General features: G+C 50.3%; 1 protein-coding gene across 6 annotated transcripts in view; it reads right to left on the reverse strand.

Moving 5' to 3' along the window:
- LOC101528235 (small conductance calcium-activated potassium channel protein 3) overlaps window positions 1-23,499 on the reverse strand; it is a 218,587-nt gene that overhangs the window by 57,709 nt on the left and 137,379 nt on the right. For all 6 annotated transcript variants that reach the window (XM_058660360.1, XM_058660362.1, XM_004588975.2 and 3 more), the window contains one exon: window positions 3,853-4,271. In XM_058660360.1, the coding sequence (XP_058516343.1) occupies window positions 3,853-4,271 (419 nt within the window). The remainder of the gene's footprint in view (window positions 1-3,852; window positions 4,272-23,499) is intronic.

The following is a 23,499-nucleotide window of genomic DNA, read 5'->3' on the forward strand; positions in this document are numbered from 1 at the left end:
TGCCACCCTGGAGACTGGCCTCTGCCGCCACCAGGTCTCTCTCTTGGGAGGCTGCTCCGTGTATGACAGTGCTTAATGAGGAGGTTCCATTGACTGTCCCGGGAGGGGGAGCCCCGTGGGAGGCAAGCAGGCAGCTGGCCAGGAGGATCCCAGCAAACGCCGGCTGAGCTGCCACGCATGTCAGGCCTTGCAGCCCGTGATGCAATGCCTCACTGGTGATGCAAGACCTCACTGTGGTCCTGCCCTCCCAGCCACGGGCATCCCTGAGGAATTCCCAGCCACCTCCCCTCGCCCACTGGGGAGGAGGAGATGTGGGAAATCTTCACTGTCACATAAAAGTCAACCCCAGAGATGAGCACTGTCTCTGAAAGTGTGATGTGGTGCCAAGGAATTTCCATAGCAACTCAATGGAGTGCGTGTGTGCGTGTGTGTGCACAGCTAAGTCCACACTGGCAAAACGACACCTAGGATGTGGGGTGCGGCTGCCTTGGGCTCTCCCAGGCCCTGCCATACTGCCGTGTGATCCTGGGCAAGTCTCTGCCCCCCTCGGATGCCCACGATGACAGAACCACTGTCACAGCAGGCTTAGAAAGGGAGGTTATCTTGACCACATTGCCACCCCCACCCCGACTCAATGCTTCATTCTCCCCACCCCCAACCTAAAGCATCCCCTACTGCCAGTTTCTAAAAGCCTAGTCTCTGGCAGAATCATTCCTTCTCTGGAGGTCTCTGCCAACCTTGCTTTGTCATACTGGGGAAAGGATGGTGATCATTCAGCTTGATAAATGGCTTGGCCTTTGGCAGGGTGGTGCTTGACTCAATCATGCCTACCGGGTTAGGTCAGAGTCCCAGGAGAACCTCTGAGATGGGGGGCTACTCTCAGCATGCTCACCTGGGGAAAACAAGGAAGGCAGGGTTGGATGTTGGGAGAAGCCACACAGACCCCGCTCAGGTGCTGGATCCCTGGGAACCTCAGGAGCCCCCAGGGGAGGCACAGGGCTGGGCAAGTCTGGGATTGAAGCATCAGGTTCATGGCTCTGAGACTCAGTGTAGGAAAGTCATCAAAGCCAGCACACTCTGGCAAAGCAGGATTCAACCTGGGCTGGCAGAATCTGGCCTCAGTGTCCCAGCTCCATGACCCCAGCCTTCCTATCTGACATGGTCTTACTCAACTCCAGAATGGGGCCTCTGGGTCCAGGCCTGCTGTGAGGACAAGCTAGAGCACACAGGAAGCATGTCACACAGAACTAGGAGGAAACGCTGCCCCCTACTATCCTGAAATCCCGTATGGGATGCCTGGCTGCTCCACTTGCAATCCAACTCTTTGCCTACATTCCTGGGGAAGCCACAGATGATGGCTCAAGTGTTTGGGACTCTGCACCCATGTCAGAGGCCCGGATGGAGTTAGGGCCTGGTCAGGGCCTGGCTCAGCCCCAGCTGTTACAGCCATTTGCAGATGGAAGATCTCTCTCTGTATCACTCTGTCTTTCAAATAAGTACAATATATCTAAAAAAAAATCACTAGCATGGAGAGGCCTCCCCCAAACAAGCGTTAATGATAGCCCCATGACAATAGCTGTAACATGCCTGCCATTAGACCTAAGCAGAAGCCATTAGTCATATGACTTTCTTGCAAGAACAGAAAATGCTAGAATTTCTGACTTGCATGCCTGTTTCTCTGTGCCTCTGCCCTGGTCTCCAGTCAAGGACTTCAAATCTGCAAAGACCAAGGTTTGGCAGCCTTCAGGGGAGCAGACTGGACTTGGAAATGACAGACAACCATTTGATGTCACAAAAGTGCAACAAAGTGACTTTGCAACTAGTACATGTTGGAACACACTTATTTCTAGCGAACAACAGCAGCACTTCTGCTTATGATGGCTCCCAAAGAGAGAAGAATCACTTGCAGGTACTTTGTGGCACCTTCAGCTCCTTCACCCTTCTGAACCATCCATCAATCAGAATCTGGAGCTGAACTCAAAGGACTTGCACACGTTTGGAAAACCAGTGATCACTGGGTCTGCAAAGCCTATCTTCCACCAATTAGGAAATAGAGCAGAACAGCATAAGGCAACATGTGGTAGGAGTCAGTTTATTCTAAGAAGGAAGCCACAGAACCCCCAAACTGTACTAAGGGACACCCTCTGCTAATGCATTTCCACATTCATTGTGTAATATGCAGCTCAAACACAGTTCTTTGTTTGGCCCTGACTGTGAATCCCGTAAAGTGGGTGCACAGTTTCAGGCTCACAGATGGGAATACCAAGGCCCAACACAGATAACCAGCAATATGTGGTCTGGTGTCCCCAGAGGAGTTCAGGGCAGGAAAGGACCTGTGCTCTCCAGAGCAGAAAGAATTTCTGCTCAGCAAAGCAAGCCTGGCATGGAGGGTGCTGTGGGGCAGGGGTCTTATAGGTTTTGCACCCTGTGAGAGCAGGGTCTGGGTACAGGGGGAGGAGGCATCAGCTCTACAGAAGTGGGTGTGGCAGGCCCTGGGCCAGCCCTCTCTCTCTGCCCATGAACAGGACCTTCTAAATTTGGTGTTATGTTCTGTAGGTGTGTCCCAGCAGAGAAATGAATTGAAATTTGCCTGTGTAAGTTGCACATCAGCTCATACAGAGAAATGTGCAACTGATCAACTGTGTCATTGCACAAACATACCATTGCACAGTGTCCCCTGTGCCTACTGTGCCACCTGGCAATACAAGGGCATGGGGCCACTATCCCATAGGCAGTCTGCTGCCACCTGAAACGTCCCTGGCCGAACAATGGCATTGACGCATTTGGGAGACTCCTCAGCCCCTGTAAATCACTCAGGATGCTTGATGGTGTGTCTCAATACCACAAAATCCAGCACTCTCCATGAACGAACGCAACTTCATCCTTGCTCATTGTAAAAGGAAGAAACTGAAGCCCAGAGAGGTTAAGTCATTTGCCCAAGGACTCACCAGCTACTCATGGGGCAGAATCCAGGTTTTTAACCATGGTCCAGACTTCATCAGACTAATGTGAAAATTCCAGGGCCAGCTTGAAAGGAGGAGAAGCCACAAAGGGCAGCTTTGGGTGGTAGCAGGAGGAGGGAACAGCCATCTTGCCCTTGGCCTTGGGGGTGACTGTCCTGAGGAGTCAGCACTCTATTCCCGAGCCCTCAGATACCCTTCTCTGTGTCCCCACCCTGCCACTGGCCTCCTAAAACAACATTTCCTGAATGCCTCCCAACAACCTCACACATATGGCAGGTGAGCTGGTTACAATGTAAGTCCTGATTCTGCAGTCGCAGGCAAGGCCTGAGAATCTGTATTTCAACCAGTCTGCAAAGGTGATAATGGCAGCTGGCATGTAGACCCAACATGGCACGGCCAGCCATCAATGCAATGCAGAGGGCACTTGTGGGTGCCTCACTTCTGAGAAAAGGGGCATGAAATTAAGCATACTGGATTCATTGCCACAGGCCTTCTCAGCACCTTTAGAAACAGGAGAGCCCTTGTTTCTCTCCACCAGGAACAGAAGGCCGGGCAATCCCCGCGGTGTTGTAAGATTAACAATGTAACCAGCAGGCTCAATGGTTTGCAAAGAAGGTTGCAGCAAGCAGGAGTGAGCAAGCTATGTGGGCTTCCCCAGTTTACCTGGACTCCGGAGTTTCAAAAGACGATCTTACTGAGCCCGCCCTGCCCTCGGCTCCTCCCTATTTTCTCCTTTGGGGTAGCTGCAGGACAAGCCTGTCTCCTCCATCAAGCCAGGCTGCTTCGGGGCACACCCTGGTCCTCTTCCCTCCCTGTCCCAGTGTCCTCAGCTCTGGAAGGCCCCAGGAGCCTGACCCATGGGACCCAGGGGAGCCATGTGCGGGCCTACCTTTCGCAGACGCGGACAGTCCAGGCAGCAATGATCCACAGCGAGATGCTGAAGACCAACAGCACGGTGCCGGGGCAGATGGTCATGAGGGTCTTCATGACAAAGCGGGTGTTGAAGTTGATCTTGTTCAGGGCCCCAATGCTGCGTGAGGAGGCGTCCGTGAACAGCTTGCTGTGCAACAGCATGACGCGCGCAATCAGGTAGAGGCGCAGAAACATGGGGATGGATAGGATGATGTCCACATCCGCTTCGGCCCGCGATGGCGTGTAGGAGAAGGCCAGGCGCGCCGTCCAGAAGAACTTGTACTCTCCTGGAATGGGATGGATGGCACACACCAGCATCTCCAGGCTGATGTAGAGGATGCGCTCGTAGGTCATGGCTATCCGCCAGTCGTCTGCGCCATTGTCGATCACAAAGAGCTGGCGAGAGCGGAAAGAGCCCCGTTAGTGCCACCTGGGAAGCAGGAAAGGCACCACCAGGCGGGTGTGTGGGGCAGGTGGGGCCCGCCTGAGATGGTGGGGTCTGAGAGGCTCTGACTGGGTTAGGCACTCCACCCTCCGTGGTATGTTTGCTCCTCTTTTGACTGCTTTCTAGGGTATTGTGGTTTATGATGCGAAATAATACTAGGTGATTACCTGTGGCCAGTGAAGGATCACTATGTAACAAGACCTCCAAAAGAGTCCCACTGAACAGGGTGGGAGAGGTTCATAATCCTGGAGTGCCTGCAGGAGCTGGAGGGGCTGCCTAGATAGGTGGCGGGGCTCCCCTGCTCACTGTCGCAACAGCTTTGACCTGGACACTTGTTCCCTGTGGCTAATTCAGTACCCTCTGGAATGCCCTTTTTAATACCTGCAAACAGGTCCCTGAATTGTATCAGCTCTAGTGAAGGATACAAGCCGGACTAGGGGCTTATAGGAACCATGACTTATAGACAGAAACACAAGCCAAAGAACCAGCTGGGGAAGGAAGGAGGCGGCATGGTGGCCACTGCCTGCCACTTGGCATCCTATATGGTTCAAGTCTTGATTGCTCCATTTCCCATCCAGCTCCCTGCTAATGTGCTTAGGAAAGCAGCAGAGGATGGTACAAGGGCTTGGGTCCCTGTACCTAGGAGGAGAGAGACCCAGAAGAAACTCCTGGCTTTGTCATGGTCCAGTCCTTGCCATTGGCGCATCTGGGGAGTGAATTAGCAGATGGAAAATCTCATTCTCTCTCTCTCTCTCTCTCTGCCTGTCAAACAAAACAAAACAAAAAGCACGTCCTGGCCTTGTGACTGGTCTCACAAGAGCTTGTGGGACAGAGCCTTTAGCCTGTTTGTGCTGACGGCACCTGTGGGTGCTGACACAAGTTCTAAGCAGAAAACTGACAGTGTCATCACTGAAGAATGACCCCTTCCACTCCCCGCCAGCTTGGTGTCCACTACAGGAGTGCTTCATGTCTGGGGAAAGGCCCCACACAGTTTGGTGACCAGATGCCCTACACTGAGCCACAAGGATGATAGGATGGGAAAACCACTGGTTCAGTTCCCTCTTTCCCACTAAACACACTCTTCCCAAGGTCACTGCCAACTGGAAAGTGCTGCCCAGCACCCTCCCCCCAGCACACCCCGCACCCCCCCACCCCAACTCCCTCACCCCTCACCCCCCACCCCCCTGCCACGGACCAGCTGGCTGTAGTTTCCTGACAATGAGCAGCTCATTTGTATTAAACACACAGCCTTGAGCCTACAGGCAGGAGCCAAGTGCTAGAGGAGGATGCAGAGACGAAAGTGTGCACGAGGAAGTGCATGGCGTCAGGGGGCCACACAGAGCTGCCCCCTACTCAGAGAGGGGAGCCGGGCATCTCAGCCAGCAGCAATGCAGTGTGCTGGCTGGCTGTGCAGAGGGGCCACCTGAGCCTCCCACTGACCAGCACTGTGACCTTGGGCAAGTCCCTGAGTTCTCCGCCCGCCCCCCGTGCTTCGACCATGACAGTAACACCTGCTGCATGGAGGTCCCCTGAGGTTGCAGTGTGCCAAGGATGTTGCCTGTCACCCAGCACGCCCTATATAGGCATTAGTAATTGTTTATCATTTTTTTAAAACTTGAGAGATACAGAAAGACAAAAAGATAGCCAGTGACTAGTTCACTCCCTGAATCTAGCCAGAGCTATCCCATGGGTGGTAGGGACCTGACTACCTAAGCCATCACCTACTGCCTCCAGGACATGCATTAGCAGGAAGCGGGAATTGGAAGTGGAGCCAAGATTTAAACCTAGACACTCCATTATGGGACATGGGTTACCTAACTGCCATCTTTTTTTTTTTCCAAAGATTTACTTGTTTATTTTAAAATCAGAGCTACAGAAAGGGTCAACAGAGATTCCACCCACTGGCTCTCTCCCTAGATAGTTGAAAGGGCTAGCACTGGACCAGGCAGAAATCAGGAGGCATGAGCTTCTTCCACATCTCCCTTGTGGATGACAGGGGCCCAAACACTTGGACCACCCTCCACTGCTTTTTCCAGGCCACTAGCAGGGAGCAAGATCAAAAGTGAAGCAGCCAGGGCACCTACATGAGATGCTAACATTGTAGGCAGTAGCTTTACTCACCACACCATAGTGCCTGGCCCCTTAATGACATTTGATAAGCCAAAACCCTGCCTCATATTTTAGCCTTATTAATGTGTGGGGGTGAGGGGCAGGTGGCTTTGTCCAGAATGAGAGTTGAACTTCATAAACTTAAGCTTCTTTCTAGTCTTGACCTTCCATGGCACTAAGATTCCCACTACTGCATCACAAGGACACCTGCCCAAACAAGCATTTACTGAGCACCTACTCTATGTCAGGCCTGTGCTCGGTGCTAGGGTCTACACACAGAGGAGGCCCAGCCTCTGTCCTCAGAGAAGCCCCGCTGTGGAATCCCCATCAGTGTTGGGGGATGCCCTTCCCTATGTGACTTCCATCTCCACACCTGTGAAGTGAGGAATCTCAAAGGTCCAGGTAAGCTCAGAGACATTATCCTTGGAGGTCTGAAATGGAGGTCTGTGTTGGGTTGCAGCTGCCCACACCCCTCCCCACATACACAAATCCTGCTGAAGGGTGACAGGTGCATTCCCCAGCACAGCACGTCCTGGACCCGCAGCCCTCCAACGCTTCCCGCTGCTGCCTATCCCAGATCATCCATATCCACCCCACTCAGGACTCAAGCACTGCATGCTGCCTCCCCAGGGCTGCTTGGCCCTCAGGGAGGAAATGGCAGTGAGCTCAAAGGGGAGCACCAGCATGGGCACAGCCTGGCCTGGGTGGCAGCAGTGCACACTGGGGAGGCCAGAGCTGCTGGCTGGAGGAAAGAACAGGAAAGACAGGACTTGGGTCAAGAGTGGGTGGAGCCAGGCGCAGGAGAATCTGATTTAACTTGGACTGATTAACTAATGCAGGCAGTGAGGTAAGCAAGCACCCTTCTCTCCTACTGTATCCTGCTGGGGGAGGTGCCCTTCCTTCTGCCCAAACCACTGCCTCCTCCAGGGCCTTCTCCCCAGAGAAGCTTCTATTTTGTCTTGATATCAATGCCCATGCCCTCTCTTTTTCTCTTGTTCACCACACCCTTGAGCACCCGTGGCACCTGCCCAGGCAGAAGGGGATCTTTGAGGACAGAGCAAGATCCACCACATGGCAGGCACACTGGGCCACTGCAAGATGAAGGCAACAGTGACTGGTGCAGGGCTGGATGGCCACACTGCATGGACAGTCACTACTGTGGCTGGACCCAAGGTTCTCCAAGGAGCTATGGCTGTGAAAGGGCTTCTTAAACCACAAAGACCGTTCATTCACCCAAGACAGAAGCAGACCAAAGACCAAAGCAGAAGGCCATCTCCCTCTGGGTATGGCCCCCTGTCCATAAGCACCACTGCCCCTTGTGTCTGCTGAGGGCCTGGGCCTTTGGGAACTCTTACACAGGAAGGCCCAGAGCTGATCTGATCGAGACAGACTGCAGCTCACATCAGCCAAGGCCTCCCCCAACCCTCCCCTAGCAGACTCTCCCTCTACCACCCCCCACTGGGCTTGGCTTTTTCCATCAGAAAAACCCTCAGGGCCACTGCAAGGCCTCCCTCTGCCCCTGACTGCGCCCTACAAGCCAAGCCATGGCAACGCAACTGCCATCCACCCTGTCGACAAAGACTTGTATCCGGTTACTATGGCAACCGGGTTCACTCTGGGCAGGAACTGAGGCGCCAACTAGCAGATTCCTTTGATGGCTTGATGGCGAACAGGATCCTCTGCCACCCCGTTTCCACCGTCCCCCCTCCTCTCCATGCCCCACCCTCGGAAGAAGAAGAAGGTGTCTCAGTAGCACCCCTGATAACCACAGGATGCTGGTCCCAAGACAGCATCCCATCTACCTCACAGGTGCCTAGTGGCTTCCCTCTGTTTCCTAGTGCAAGGTGTGGGTGCGGATGGGGGGCTGAACTCCAGGGAGGGTTATGAAGCCTGGGGGCCTGGGGCTTCATCAACACTGAACATCAGGGAAGGCATTGATTGTCAGGAGAGTCATGGGGGCAGATTTGAGTTTCTGCAGGCTGGGACAGTGTCTTCAAAGATACCACTGCTGTCCCCATGAGCTCATCACCCAAATGTTGCCTCATGCCCTTCAGCTTTGGACACTCGCCCTGCTGTCTCCTCTCTCAGTGGCTCTGGGGATGCTCCCAACACGCTAGCCTCAATCATGTGTTGATTTGTGTTTGCTCTATCATTATCTGTCCCTTTTCTTAGATCAGTGGCTTGCAACCTAGCTGCACATCAGAATTACTTGAAGAGCTTGTTTAAAAAGACCCATGTAGGGGGCCTGCCTCTTGATCCAGCAGGTTAAGCTACCACCTGCAACACAGGCATCCCATAAGAATGACAGTTCAAGTCTCAGCTGCTCCACTTCCCATCCATATACCTGGGAAGGCAGCAAAAGATGGCCTAAGCGCTTGGGCCCCTGTTACCCATCTGGGAAACCAGAATGGTTTCTGGCTCCTGGCTCCTATTATGGCCAGCAGGGCAGCAAATAGAAGTTTCTTTCTCTCTCTATCATGCCCTTCCTCTCCCTATAATTCCGCCTTTGAAATAAAATAAGTAAAATATAAAATTAAATAAATAAATAAAGGACGGAGTTACAGCATAGTATGTTAAGTTGGCACTGAGACGCTGGCATTCCATAGGAATGCCCATTTGAGTCCCAGCTGCCCCACCTGAACCAGACTCCCATGGTGTAAAAGCACATCCCCAACTCCCAGTCTGTATCCTTAGCACAAGGGGTCTTTGCCTGCTTTTTTATCAAAAGGAATTCAGCTGGCCTCATACACTTTTATTCATCAGATTCAAGGCGTCATTTGCTTCTCCAGTAGATAAGAACATCCATGGCCCGTGTTGTCCTGGGCTGGTTTGGGTAGGGGAAATCCAGGTCTGGGCAAAACATTACTGCCATATTCACATAACCCTCAGACCCACTGGAACCCACCTGGCCATCACAAATTCCTCAAAGAGCACATCACTGACCAATCCAAAGAAGGTCATGAGAAGCACTGACCATCCAGGAACAGGGACAAGAGCTGTCCCAGCACCTGTCAGCTCCAATTCCAACATGTCAGAACCTTCAGGCCTAACTCCTCAGAGAGCCCAGAAATTAAGCAACAGCTGCCCACCTCCTTGCTCTGTGCTTTGCAATAAATGCCTACTTTCTTTCACCATCCCAATGTCAGTGATTGGTTTTCTGTGTGGCAGGAGAACGGAGCCAGCTTGAGGATTCTACAGCAATGCCTCCAACCAGCTTGGGGTGTTGTTCAGCAACTCACTTGCAATCCAACTCCCTGATAAAATGCATCTGGGAAAGCAGCAGGAGTTAGACCAAAGTGCCTGGGCCCCTGCCACTCATGTGAGGGACCACAGAGGATGGAGTTCTTGGCTCCTGGCCTGGCCCAGATCTGGCTGTTAGGGCCATTTGGGGAATGAATCAGTCAATGGAAGCTCTTGTAGCTTCCTTCCTCTCCCCATCACTCTGCCTTTCCAATTAATTAATTAAAAGCATACCCATGGGTGGGACCACCCAGACCAAGGAAATCTGAACCTCCAGGTGTTGGAGCATTGGTCCTGGAGTTTTTCTTCCCACTCCCAGAAGACTCCAAGGTGTAACCAGGGTTGGAATGCACTGGGCTCACTCTGTCAATGCCTTCCTTGTTCCTACTGGGAGCCACTGTGGCCCAGATCTTAGCCTACAGTAAGTGTTCAATAACTGCTTGCTCAGTGAATCAAGAACTACCATGTATCACAGAATCAAGAACTACGTCCCTTCTCCTCTCCACAGAGCTGTGCTGTGGAGCTCCGTGCAGATCCTCCCCCTGCGCTGTCAGCACGTCACTAATGGCCTTATTAACCACCCGGGAAGAAACTTTATGTAGCTAGCAAAGGACTTGCATCATGGGAAAGTCCCTGAGAGATGATCCAGGCTGGAATGAACTGTCCCAGGTGACCTATGATGCTTAGAAGGTTCTAGAGCTGGGGAGAAGTCGGGGGCAGGATCTTGAGGAGTGCTGGACCATATGCGCTGGGAAGCATGGGTGTGGCTCTGCAAGGGCCAGGGCTGCCCTGAGGTTTGGTCTCAGTGCCTGACTGATTGTCTCAGATACATTCTGAAAAAGGAACAGAGATTTTGTGGCATGGGGGTACCTACAGGGTAGGGAACCCTCAAGGGCAGCGATTCGTCTCTTTTGGAGCTGACCTTGGCTTGCCCCTCACAGTTTGGCCTCCCACAGTGGGGGAGGGAAGCCAGGTTCTCCAAGATGTTTCCTGTCTCCTTTGGGATTTATAATGCTTTAGTACCATGGCCTGCAACTCCTCAAAGCTAGCTCTGTCCTTATACAATGCCCCATGCAGTGGTCACTCCAGACCTGACCCTTCCCTTGCCCATCTCTCCTCAGAGCCCTCTGAGAGTCTGGAGATTTTTTTTAAGTTCTGAGAGTTTTGAGAGCTTTTATGAACACAGGAATGCCAAGATCACCTTAAAGGAGCTTGTCATTGAGGAAAAGCAGAATCAACTCCATTGAACTTGATTCAATAAAACAGCTGGTGAGAACTAACTAGGTTAGGACCCGTGGAGATGGAAAGGCAAATCAAACACAGGTCTTGTCAATCAGCGGGCAATCTCGGGCAGTCCAGCTGTCACAGGCAGGAGCGGGAGTCACCTTGCAAAGCGTCTCGGGTGGCACAGGGTTTCTGCAGCATCTGGAAGCCTGATCCAGACAACCCTGGTGTGCTAGCTTCCAGAAACAGCCACCAAGCCCTGCCACTCATTCGTTCACTGGCTTCTGGACGTGTGACTTTGTCAGTCCTCCCAGGAAACAGGCACGCTCCGTCTCTGAACCCCTTCTGTGAACTCAGCCTGGCCTTGGCCAACGGGGCAGTAGAAAGCATGATGCAGCAAAGCTTTGGAAAAACGTTAACTGTGGGCTTGCTGCAGACACTTGGCTTCACATCCCTCGAGTCCCTCCAGCTGCCATCAGCAGCCCAGCAGCAGAGTGACACCATCACAGACCAGCAGAAGAACTGCATGGCTGAGCCCAGCCCAGGTCGCTGACCCAAAGAATCATGAGCCAGCTAGTTATTGTTTAAACCAGTAAGCTTCAGCAAGCTAGCGTACTTGGGACACCCACATGCCATGTCAGAGTGGCAGGTGGCTAGATTCAGGTTCCAGCTTTGTTCCCAATTCCAGCTCTCTGGGAGATAACAGGTGATGATGACCCAAGTGGTTGGGTCCCTGATACCAAGTGGGAGGCCTAAATGGAGTTCCTGATTCCTACTTTCAGCTTGCACTCACTCCAGCTGTTATAGGCATTTGGGGAGTGGACTAGTGATACCTCTCTCTCTCTCTGCCTTTCAAATAAGATAAAAATAAGGAAAAATATTTTAGGGTGCTTAGTTATTCAATGAAACATATGGCAAAACTAACTCATGAGGAATCTTTAAGAAGCTCTTGGGAAAGATGTACGATAGATTTCACTAGCAATGGATTTCAATTTTTTTGCACCAAAATAAACTTATCTTTTAATTCTATCTTTTCCACTAACTTTTTGAAGTGCCTTTGTAAATCAGCAGGTGGATTAACACTCAGGCCCTCTGAGAAAAGCAGTGGGAGATGGCCCAAGGTTCTGGGCCCCTGCCACCCACATGGGAGACACAGATGAAGCTCCTGGAGCCCACTGTTGCATCCATCTGGAGAGTAAACCAACAGGAGATCCCTCTGCATCCCTCCCTCTCTGTCACTCTGCCTTTCAAATAAATTACTTTAAAAAAAAAAAAAAGGTCAGGCCCTCTGTGCATCTTGCACCTCAGACTATTCAGATCCTCTTGCCTGGGAGGAATGCACCTGTCCACACCCTCTCACCACGCGCATGGGAGTCTGGCTGGAACAGAGGTAACAGGATCACAGCCAAGGGGCCCTTGCTTCCCCGGTTGTGCACACAGCACTTCAGATAACAAGGAACAACCTTAAAGCATCCAAAACATTATTTTGCAAGCAGTTTAGTGATTATGCATACAAAGTGTTTTCCCGCCCCTCTCCGCCAGGGAGATCCGCTCTAGGAACAAAGAGAAGGAGGATGTGGGTGGTGGGGTGTCAAGAGACAGAATCTGGGAACAGTGCATCTTGTGGCAAACTTAGGGGGCAATCTGGCATCCAGCCAGGAGGTCACTGTGGATGTGCTGTTTCCGAGTGGCCAACTAGGGTGTCCAGGAGAACAGTTCCAGTTCTTGTAGGAAGCTCTAGACTGCAGGCAAGTGGCATGGGGTGCCCGATAAGCTCTCCCCTCTCCAGAGCCCTTCCATCAGTGCCTGCACCTCCTCATTCCCCAAAAAATGTCACATAGAAAACCATTATCACTCAGAGCTTTTACAGCAGCCAGCTCCCAAGGACCATCTGGTCAACCCTGGACAGGACACTAGAACTATAATCTCTGGACCCCACTATACCAACTGCAGGGCACAGCCAGGCTGTCTTAACGAGGAAATAGGAGCCCACCCTGGGGTTGTCACTTGCAGGCCTCACAGCCCTGCCCTCAAAGAGGAGGCCCCAAAGAGCTCCACCCTTCTGGGTGCAATTGCAAACTGACTCACTGGACTTGTTTTCCCTCATTCTAGGTGAAAACCGTGGCCTTGAAGAATTTTCCTTGAAGCAACATCTTTCATTAGAATGTTCTCCACTGTCAGGGGAGGTTCCACTTAGACCTTTTCCAACCAGCCTGAAAGGCCTTCTTTCTAGTACAACTATGAATTTTCTAAATTAAAGGAGAAAAAAAATGGAAAAAGGCTTTCGTGTTCTCCTACTGTTTGCTGTCTATGGAAAAAAAAAACTTCAGAGAAAATTTCCATGCTTTAAGAAAACGTACTTTTAAAAAGCAAAAGGGGGGAAAAATCCATATTAAAGTCCAGATTTCCTCAACATCCAAATTTTCTGAAGATGTACTATTAAATATATATTATCTATAAAAATTTAAACTTCCTGGAGCACATATTGAGTGCACACCCTTACTATGGGCGTTACCATGGAAACAACATCAAACGTCCTGTAACAACTAATTAGGTTTCCCTGAGGACAAGAGCTGATAGCCAGTGATGAAATGAACTTCTGGGTTGGCAGTCATGGCAAACCTAAAATTCCCAGTCAGCAAATATTCCACGGGACTGGAGAAAAGAAGGAAGCAAATGGGATGGGTGAGGGGAGGAGGGACGGGGAGAATACAAGCAGAAATAAGGTGGCCTTAAAAGGGAACGGCGGAGGGCAGTGCATTGGCTCAATTGGCTAATCCTCTACCTTTGAGCACAGCATCCCATATGGGCACTGGTTCGTGTCCCAGCTGCTCCACTTCCTACCCGGCTCCCTGCTTGTGGCCTGGGAAAGCAGTGGAGGAGGACGACTCAAAGCCTTGAGACCCTGTACCCATGTGAGAGACCTGGAAGAAGCTCCTAGCTCCTTGCTTTGGATTAGCTCAGCTTTGGACACTGTGGCCACTTGGGGAGTGAACCAAGAGATGGAAAATCTTTCTGTCCTTCTCTTTGTCAAATCTGCCTTTCCAATAAAAATTAAGTAATTAAAAGGAAAAAAAGAGGCTGTCAGGATAATCAAACAGGCATCATGGGTGAGGGGCCGCAAGATCCACATGGGGGGAGAATGGGGGAGGCACCAGGGACACTGATCTGTACCCAGTGTCCAACTGGGCAGTTGGACTCCTGAATAAAGTATTTTGATAGGACAGGAGTTCAGCCAGGCTGGAAATGTCTACTTTGTAGCTCCATGTGCAGACAGCCCAAAGCTATGCAGTGCCCAGATGTTAATCACAGATGCCAATCACAGCACCAGTCCATGTCCCCATACACTTGACGGAGAAGAGCCCCCAGCCAGGAAGAGATAGTACCACAGACCCTCTGGACAGGCACTCCCTTGGAATGTGTTCCAATGAGCTTCTTTCTCATGCCTATTTCCACTACTCTGTATGCCAAAAGGACCCAAGGCAAGCTGACAGCGGTGACAAGCCCAGCAAGTGATGCTACCACCTGGAAGACACGGAGGTTGGGGGCCCCACTGGCTGCTCTGGGTCTCCCTGGGAAGACACCTCCCCTTCTGAAGCTGTCCAACATAGGAGGCAGGTGGCATGGGCTTTGTGTGTGTGTGTGTGTGTGTGTGTGTGTGTGTGTGTGTGTGAGAGAGAGAGAGAGAGAGACAGAGAGAGAGACAGAGAGAGACAGATAGACAGAGAGAGACAGAGAGATGTCCCTTGGAGGTGCTTTGGCTTGGCCAGCTTCCCCCAAATTCCTTTTGTAGTCCTTTACATAGAGCACAAAGGTTAGGACTGGCAGACACGGGTGGGGATAGTAAATCCTTCCCTTGTTCCCAGGTCTTGGAGAGCGAGAGCCAGGTTACAGCCATTGAGGACTGTTTGTTCACACAGGCAATAATTTCACAACCCCTGCCCATGCCCCCCCTGGAGGGAGGGCCTTCTGCCACTGACCGTGTGCATGGGGCGCCTCTCCCCCTGTCTTGACCACAGATTCCTTCGTCTGTAATGTGAAGGACTGGCTCCAATTTGTGGTTTTCCATTTTTCCCCCAGCTGTGGAGCCATCTCTTCTAATGAGATGTTTTTTCATAGAAGCCCCAGTAGGGGAAAGAGATGTAGGCCGAACTGTTCTACTCGGAAGGGGCGCACCGTGGTCACTGCCCTTCTCCTACAGCCCACGCCTGTGGGTAGAGCTCTTTGGTTAGGAAACCACCTCAGGCACCAGCCAGCTGCCAGCTGCCAGCTGTTACCACTCAGGACGCCGCATCCCACACAAGGTGCCTCAGTCAAGTACGATCGAGCTCCTCACTAACGCACATCCTGGGAGGAAGCAGACGATACTCAGCATTTGGGCCCCTGCCACCCCAGGAGAGATCTGAAGGGAGGCCCCGGCTCCTAGCCTGGCCCAGCTCTGGCTCTTGAATCTGGGGCACGAGCCAGCAGACGGAAGATCTCTCATTCTTTTTTTTTTTTTTTATGTAGCTGCCACCAACTCCTCCCAGGAGATAGGAAAAGTCACAAGATGCCACAGAACAGGATTCTGTCTTGCTCTTTGTGCCACTAGCATGTCACCCCCTATCTTTGCGGACTCCTGAGAGCCTCAGCCACGGGTTCTTTGGGGAGGGAGAAAACTGGAGATGAGCCAGTGCCCAAACACAGCATGAAGATGGAAAACCCAGGAGAAGCGAGAGTTTGGCATTAAAAAGAGAAATTGAGAAGTCTTTGCCAGAACCATTTGCGGGTCCCCTTCTCGGGTGGGGCGGGGTTCCTGTCTGTTCTGCTCGAGGTCATTAGGCCAACAGGAGCCCAGCCACATCCTCGCCTCATGCATCTTGCACACAGCTGCCAGAGCAGATGTCCTAAAATGTACGCCAAACCACGTCTCTCTCCCCTCTTCCCAGTGCCAGTGCCCTCAAATGGCTCTGAGTGTCCTCCGTTTGGTGAAAAAGGCCCTTCCCCACCTGCCCCACTGACCCTGAGTCTTGACCACTCCCAGCATCTCGTTCCAGCCAAATCTGGTGACTTTAACTGCTGAGTTTCTGAGTTTCCCCTCTTCTTAATCTCTTCATAGTGCTGTCTCGCCATTTTTTTTTTTTTTTGACATAAAAAAATAATTTCCCAGGGCTGATGTTGTTGTACAAGTAAAGTCACTGCCTACAATGCCAGCACCCCATATGAGCACTAGTTCAGGCCCCAGCTGCTCCACTTTTGTTTTTTGTTTTTTTGTTTTGTTTTAAGATTTATTAATTTTTATTGGAAAGTCAGATTTACAGAGAGGAGAAGAGACAGAGAGGAAGATCTTCCGTCCAATGGTTCACTCCCCAAGTGGTCACAACGGCTGGAGCTAAGTCAATCCGAAGCCAGGAGCCTGAAGCTTCTTCCAGGTCTCCCACACGGGTGCAGAGTCCCAAGTCTTTGGGCCATCCTCCACTGCTTTCCCAGGCCACAACCAGGGAGCTGGATGGTAAGTGGGGCAGCTGAGATTAGAAACGGTGCCCATATGGGATCCCAGTGCATGCAAGGTGAAGACTTTAGCTGCTAGGCTACTGCACTGGACCCTGCTCCACTTTTGATCCAGCTCCCTGCTAATGTACATGGGAAAGTAGCAGAAAATGGCTCCAGTCCTTGGGAGCCTGTCATCCACATGGGAGACCTAGATGAAGTTCCTGGCTCCTGGCTTTGATCTGGCACAATCCTTGGCTATTGCAGCCATTTGTGGTGCGAACCAGCAGGATGGAAGATTTTTCTCTTTGTGTAACTCTGCCTTTCAAATAAATAACGTCTTTAAAAAGTTAAGAAAAAGATCTCTCATCTACTGTTTCACTTCCCAAATGCCTGCAACAATCAGGACTGACCAAAGCCAGCAAGCAGGAATCAAATCTGTGTATTCCATGTGGGTGGCAGGGACCCAGGAGCGCCGGCCCCACTTTCAGATGCAGTGGGGGTGGGGTAACTTTTCTATCTGCAACAATGACAATGACCAAGGTGGCATAACCTGTAATCTCCCTAAGGGGCAGGCCCTGTGCTGGGTGCTTTACTGTCTCCTATGTTTGTAACCATGTTCTAGGTTAGATATTATTATTCCCATTTTACAGATTGGAAACAGACTCAGCAAGACCAAGTGTTCAAAGGTGACACAATCCATAAGGGATAAACCCAGATTCTAGGAGGCCTGGGGAAACTTTTTAATGTCAAGGGTCATATGGATACTTAACACCACCACTCTAGGGCCATACATAATTAAGCTAAAAATTAGCCTGCTGGGGCCCAGCGCCATGGCCTAGCAGCTAAAGTCCTTGCCTTGAACGCCCCGGGATCCCATATGGGCGCCGGTTCTAATCCCGGCAGCTCTACTTCCCATCCAGCTCCCTGCCTGTGGCCTGGGGAGGCAGTGGAGGATGGCCCAAGGCTTTGGGACCCTGCACCCGTGTGGGAGACCCAGAAGAGATTCCTGGTTCCTGGCATTGGATCAGCACAGCACCGGCCGTTGCGCTCACTTAGGGAGTGAATCATTGGATGGAAGGTCTTCCTCTCTGTCTCTCCTCCTCTCTATATATCTGACTTCATAATAAAAATAAATAAATCTTAAAAAAAAATAGCCTGCCTTATTGGGACAGCATGGTAGCACAGTAATCTAATCCTCCACCAGCTTGTTTGCATCCCAGACAGGCACTGGTTCTAGTCCAAGTTGTTCCACTTCTGGTTCAGCTCCTTGCTAATGGCCTAGCAAAGCAGTGGAAGATGGTCCCAGGCTGTGAACCCCTGCACCCATGTGGGAGACCTAAAGGAAGCTCCTGGCTCCCAGCTTCAGACCAAGCCATGCTCGCTTCGGCAGCACATATACCAGCTTCAGACCAAGCCATCTCTGGTCATTGCAGTCATTTGGGGGAGTGAACCAGCAAATGAAAGATTTCTCTCTCTCTCTCCCTCTCGCTGCAACTTTGACTTTCAAGTAAAATAATTTTTTTTTTAATTAGGCTGTTACAGATTTAAATGTCAAGTCCCACCTGCTGTTGCCTCAGCATTGCCAGAACAAATGACTCTGTGAGCCTTATACAGCCCACAGGCCGGACATTTCCCACCCCCGTAAGGCAGGCAGCATCCAGAGTCCACGAGTTCCCCTCTGTGTCTAGGTCCGAGGCTGTGCCCATCTCAAGCCAGGTTGCTGTGTGCCTTGGCAGGCTGGGGAGCCACAGGCCTCAGTGTAGAGTGCTAAGTCTGGGATGGAGGGTACTCTCTCACCAGTGCTCACTCTCCCTCCTGCCCACACTCGCAGGAGTCCCATGGAACGCTTGGGGCTTGGGTACCAGCACGAACACCAGGGCTCTCAGGCTCCTGATTCTTTCTTTTTTTTAAAGACTTATTTATTTATTATTGGCAAGTCAGATTTACAGAGAAGGAAAGATAGAAAGATCTTCTGTCCACTGGTTCACTCCCCCGATGGCTTCAACAGCCAGAGCCAAGCTGATCTGACTGAAGCCAGGAGCCAGGAGCCTGTTCCAGGTCTCCCACATGGGTGCAGGGTCCCAAGACTTCGGACCATCCTCAACTGCTTTCCCAGCCCATAGGCAGGGAGCTGGATGTGAAGTGGGACCACCGGGATTAGAACTGGCGCCCATATGGGATCCCAGTGTGTGCAAGGCACTAGGCTATCACGCTGGCCTCTCCTGATTCATTTTAACCAGGACTTGTTTACCAACCAACACACACCAGGGAATGATTTTTTTTTTGGTGTGTATATTTTTAAGATTTATTTTTATTTATTTGAAAGGCAGAGCTACAAGAGAGAGAGACAGAGAAAGCAAGAAAGGTCTTTGTTCGCTTGTTTACTCCGCAGATGGATGCAATAGCCAGGGCTGGGCTGAGCTGAAGCCAGGAGCCAGGAGCTTCTTCTAGGTCTTCCATGTGAGTGTAGAGGCCCAAGCATTTGATCCATCCTCTGCTGCTTTCCCAGGTGCATTCGTAGAGAGCTGGATCAGAAGTGGAACAGCTGGGACGTGAACTGACCCCTATATGGGACTCCAGGGCCGCAAGCACCACAGAGTTGGCTTAAAGGAGAAGCTCTTTCACCCTAACTTAGAGGATGTTTTTAGCAATGAAAAATTCAGAGGTTTTTGGATGTTTGAGCTTCCCAGGAGCTGAAGATTTGAGATCAGCGTGGGTGTTCTCAGCTGGGCAAGGAAGCACCAGTTTTTTCCCCAGCTGACCAAATACCCTTCTGTTTCTGCTCAGGGACCAGCCCCAGATCATTCCCTGCTTCCCACTTGATGGTGTATGCTCTCTAATATATTTTCTTCTGCTTCTTCTTCTCCTCCTCCTTCTTTTATTTATTTATTTATTCATTCATTCATTTATAGAAAGGCAGACAAATCTTCCATCTACTGGTCTATTCCTCAGATGGCTGTAATAGCTAGACCTGGCCAGACCAAAGCCAGGAGCCAGGAGCCTGCTCCAGGTCTCCCACATGAGTACAGGGGCCCAAGCACTCAGGCCAGCTTTTGCTGTCCTCCCGGTGCATTAGCAGGCAGCTGGATCAGAAGTAGAATAGTTGGGACTCCAACCAGAGCTCCTATGGGATTAAGCCACTATCCCATGATCCTGGCCCATAGCCTGATGCTGCCTATAAGCCCCAGCACAGTCCCACAGGAAAACACTGCTGCTGTTGCAGCTGCAGGTGGGGGGCCTCCTCAAGACCCAATAGTAGATAAATGGCAGAAGCAGGATTTGAACCCATGGTCCATGTTCCTATCTGTTACATACCTATTTCCAGTCAAAAATCACCCATTTTCAAAAAAAAATGATGGATAGACTTGAAAAGCAAAATAACAGAGTTTTTCATGCTACACCTGCGTGCAACAGCAGGAAGTTGAAGGAACAGTGGAAGCTGAGTGGGGAGCCCCATCAGGTTCTCCAACATGGCTGGCAGGAACCCAAGTACTTGGGCCCCCTCCCAGGCACATGAGCAGAAGCTGCATCAGAAACTTCACTTGATCTTAGCCAAAAGGCCAAGAAGTGTTAAGATCAGAAACTTAAGAGCAGACACTGGGACCGCCACCGGGCACGCCGGTGTGGGTTGCAGTCATCTCAACAATCAGCTTAAGTCTGTGCCACGACGTGCATCTTGTAGCCTCCCTCTTCAGCCCACACCTGAACGGCTTCACCAAAGCATGCCTGTCGCCTGCTGGCCAGCACCCTCACCCACAAAGGGCTCCTCAAACCCAGCACCCCTTCCCAGTCACTGGCCTGTCACAAGGGCCAGGGACCAAGTTCAGGTCGCCCAGTGATGTCACATGCAGTTTGAGGTGTCAACATGATACTAGTGTGATCATAAAGGAAAATGGTCCATTGCCACCATGTCTGCAATTCTCCAAGGCTGAAGAATCGTTTGCAGCATAGGTAGAGGATACAGAAAGCAATGAAATAATTAAAAATAATTTTTAAAAGAATTGTTTATTGGTAACCAAAAAAGGCAGGAAGCAGGCCTGAGGTGTACCCAGCTCTCCAGTGCAGGTGCTAGGAGATCAGCAGTGACGGCTCCTGCCAGCCAGGTGGGGAAGATAGAGATGAGGCTCCTGGCCCCTGTGGCTGCAGCTTGATCCCGCTCTGGCTCTTGGAGGCATTTTGGGAGTGAACCAGTGGATGAGAACCCTCTCTGTGTTTCTTGAAATAAGAAATCATATTTGGGCCCAGCGCCATGGCCTAGTGGCTAAAGTCCTCGCCTTGAACACGCCAGGATCCCATATGGGCACCGGTTCTAATCCCGGCAGCTCCACTTCCCATCCAGCTCCCTGCTTGTGGCCTGGGAAAGCAGTCGAGGACGGCCCAAGGCTTTGGGACCCTGCACCAGTGTGGGAGACCTGGAAGAGGTTCCTGGTTCCCGGCTTCGGATCGGCACAGCACCGGCCATTGCACTCACTTGGGGAGTGAATCATCGGACGGAAGTTCTTCCCCTCTGTCTCTCCTCCTCTCTGTATACCTGACTTTGTAATAAAAACAAATAAATCTTTAAGAAAAAAAAAGAAATCATATTTAAAAGCTATCCAGGGTCTGGCATGGCGGCCTAGCAACTAAAGTCCTTGCCTTGAAAGCGCCAGGATCCCATATGAACACCAGTTCTAATCCTGGCTGATCCCATCCAGCTCCCTGCTTGTGGCCTGGGAAAGCAGTCGAGGATGGCCCAAAGCCTTGGGATCCTGCACCCATGTGGGAGATCTGGAGGAAGCCCCTGGCTCCTGACTTCGGATTGACACAGTACAGGCTGTTGCAGTCACTTGGGGAGTAGATCATCAGATGGAAGATCTTCCTCTCTGTCTCTCCTCTCTGTATATCTGAATTTCCAATAAAAATAAATAAATCTTAAAAAAAAAAAAAAAAGGTAACCAAGCAACCTGGAACAACTTGAGTAGACATCAACCATGAAACAGTAGAATCAATGATGGCAGTCACACTGTGAAACATTATGTAGCTGCTTTCTAAAGTGAAGTGGATCTATAAGGTATCGACTTAGAAAATGTTCATGACATATTGCTAAGTAAAACAAAAAATTGTAAGCATAATGGATATAATGTGATTCCTCATTTTTAAAATACCAATACAGAAAAACAAAACTTCTGGGTCCTGTATTGTGGCACAGTGAATTAAGCCACAATGTACAGCACCAACATCCAACTGGAGTCCACATCCAATTCAGCTCCCTGCTAATGTGCATGGAAAAGCAGAGGAAGATGGGCCAAGTACACGGGCCCTGACACCCAAATGAGAGATTTGGATGGAGCTCCAGGCTCCTAACTTTGGCCTGATCCATCTCAGGCCTTCATAATTATTTCAGGAAATGAACCAGCAGATGGAAGATCTCTTGGGTTTTTTTTCCCTCTGTGTGTCTCTCTTTTTAACATTCACTTATTTTTTATTGGAAAAGTACACTTACAAATAAGAGAGTCAGGGAGAAAGATCTTCCATCCACTGGTTCACTCTAATTAGCCACAAACTGGGCCGATCCTAACCCAGGAGTCAGGAGCTTTTTTTCGGGTCTCTCATGTGAGTGCAGGGTCCCAAGGTTTTGGGCCATATTCTTTTTTTTAATTATTATTCATTAATTACATTGTATTATGTGTCACAGTTTCATAGGTACTGGGATTCTCCCCACCCCTCCCCAAACCCTCCCACCATGGTGAATTCCTCCACCTTGTTGCACAACCACAGTTCAAGTTCAGTTGAGATTCCCTCATTGCAAGCATATACCAAACATAGAGTCCAGCATCTTATTGTCCAGTCAAGTTCAATGGCTTCTTAGGTATACTCTCTCTGGTTTGAAGACAGAGCCAGCAGAGTATCTTCCCGATCAATTAAAAGCTCCAACATACCATCAGTAAAAATTTGCATCATTATGGAATTAATTGACATAGTAATGAGTAGCCAATATGTTAAAAATAAATGCTAGTTCTTAACCACCTTCTGTGACCACCTCATTGACATTTCAATTTTAGTTCATACACAACATATAACATACATAACATGTTATACATAACATCATATCACAAAGGAACAAACCCAAATGGCAAATAAACATATGAAAAAATGCTCAAGTTCCCTGGCAATAAGGGAAATCCAAATTAAAACATCAATGAGGTACCACCTGACGCCAGTAAGACTGGCCCACATGAATAAAAGCACCAACAACACTTGCTGGAGAGGTTGCGGGGATAAGAGAACCCTACTCCACTGCTGGTGGGGCTGCAGGCTGGTATAGCCTCTATGGAAATCAGTATGGAGAACATTCAAACAACTCAAATTCAACATACCGTATGATCCAGCAATAGCACTCCTAGGAATATATCCAAAACACTTGTTTTATGAGAAACCAACATGCACTCCTATGCTCATAGCAGCACAATCAGTAATTGCAAAAACATGGAAGCAGCCAAAATGCCCATCAGCAGAGGATTGGATAAGAAAGCTATGGTTCATCTACTCCATGGAATACTACTCAGCTATTAAAAAAAAATAAAATGCAGTTCTTTGTGGCCAAATGGGCCAAACTGGAAACCATAATGCTAAGGGAAATGAGCCAATCCCAAAAGGTTAAATACCACATGTTCGCCTTAATTTAACATGATATGATGTTATGTTTTGGGCCATATTCTACTGTTTTCCCAGGCCACAAGCAGGGAATTGAATGGGAAGTGTAGCAGCTGAGACATGAACCAGCACCCATATGGGATCCCAGCACTTGCAGTGGAGGATTAGCCAATTAAGCCATTATGCCTATGCCATCCCCCTTTCTGTAATTCTGTTTCAAATAAATCAAATAAATTATTTAAAAAAAAAAAATTCCCTGGGCCTGGAGCAGTAACCTAGCAGCTAAAGTCCTCCCCTTGCACTCACTGGGATCTCATATGGGCATCGATTCTAATCCTGGTGGCCCCGCTTCCCATCCAACTCCCTGCTCGTGGCCTGGAAAAGTAGGTAAGGATGGCCCAAAGCCTTGGGACCCTGCACCCATGTGGGAGACCAGGAAGAGCTCCTGGCTCCTGGCTTCAGATTAGCTCAGCTCTGGCCGTTGTGGCTACTTGGGGAGTG

This window comes from Ochotona princeps, chromosome 2, assembly GCF_030435755.1.
Source record: "Ochotona princeps isolate mOchPri1 chromosome 2, mOchPri1.hap1, whole genome shotgun sequence".
NCBI lineage: Eukaryota > Metazoa > Chordata > Mammalia > Lagomorpha > Ochotonidae > Ochotona > Ochotona princeps.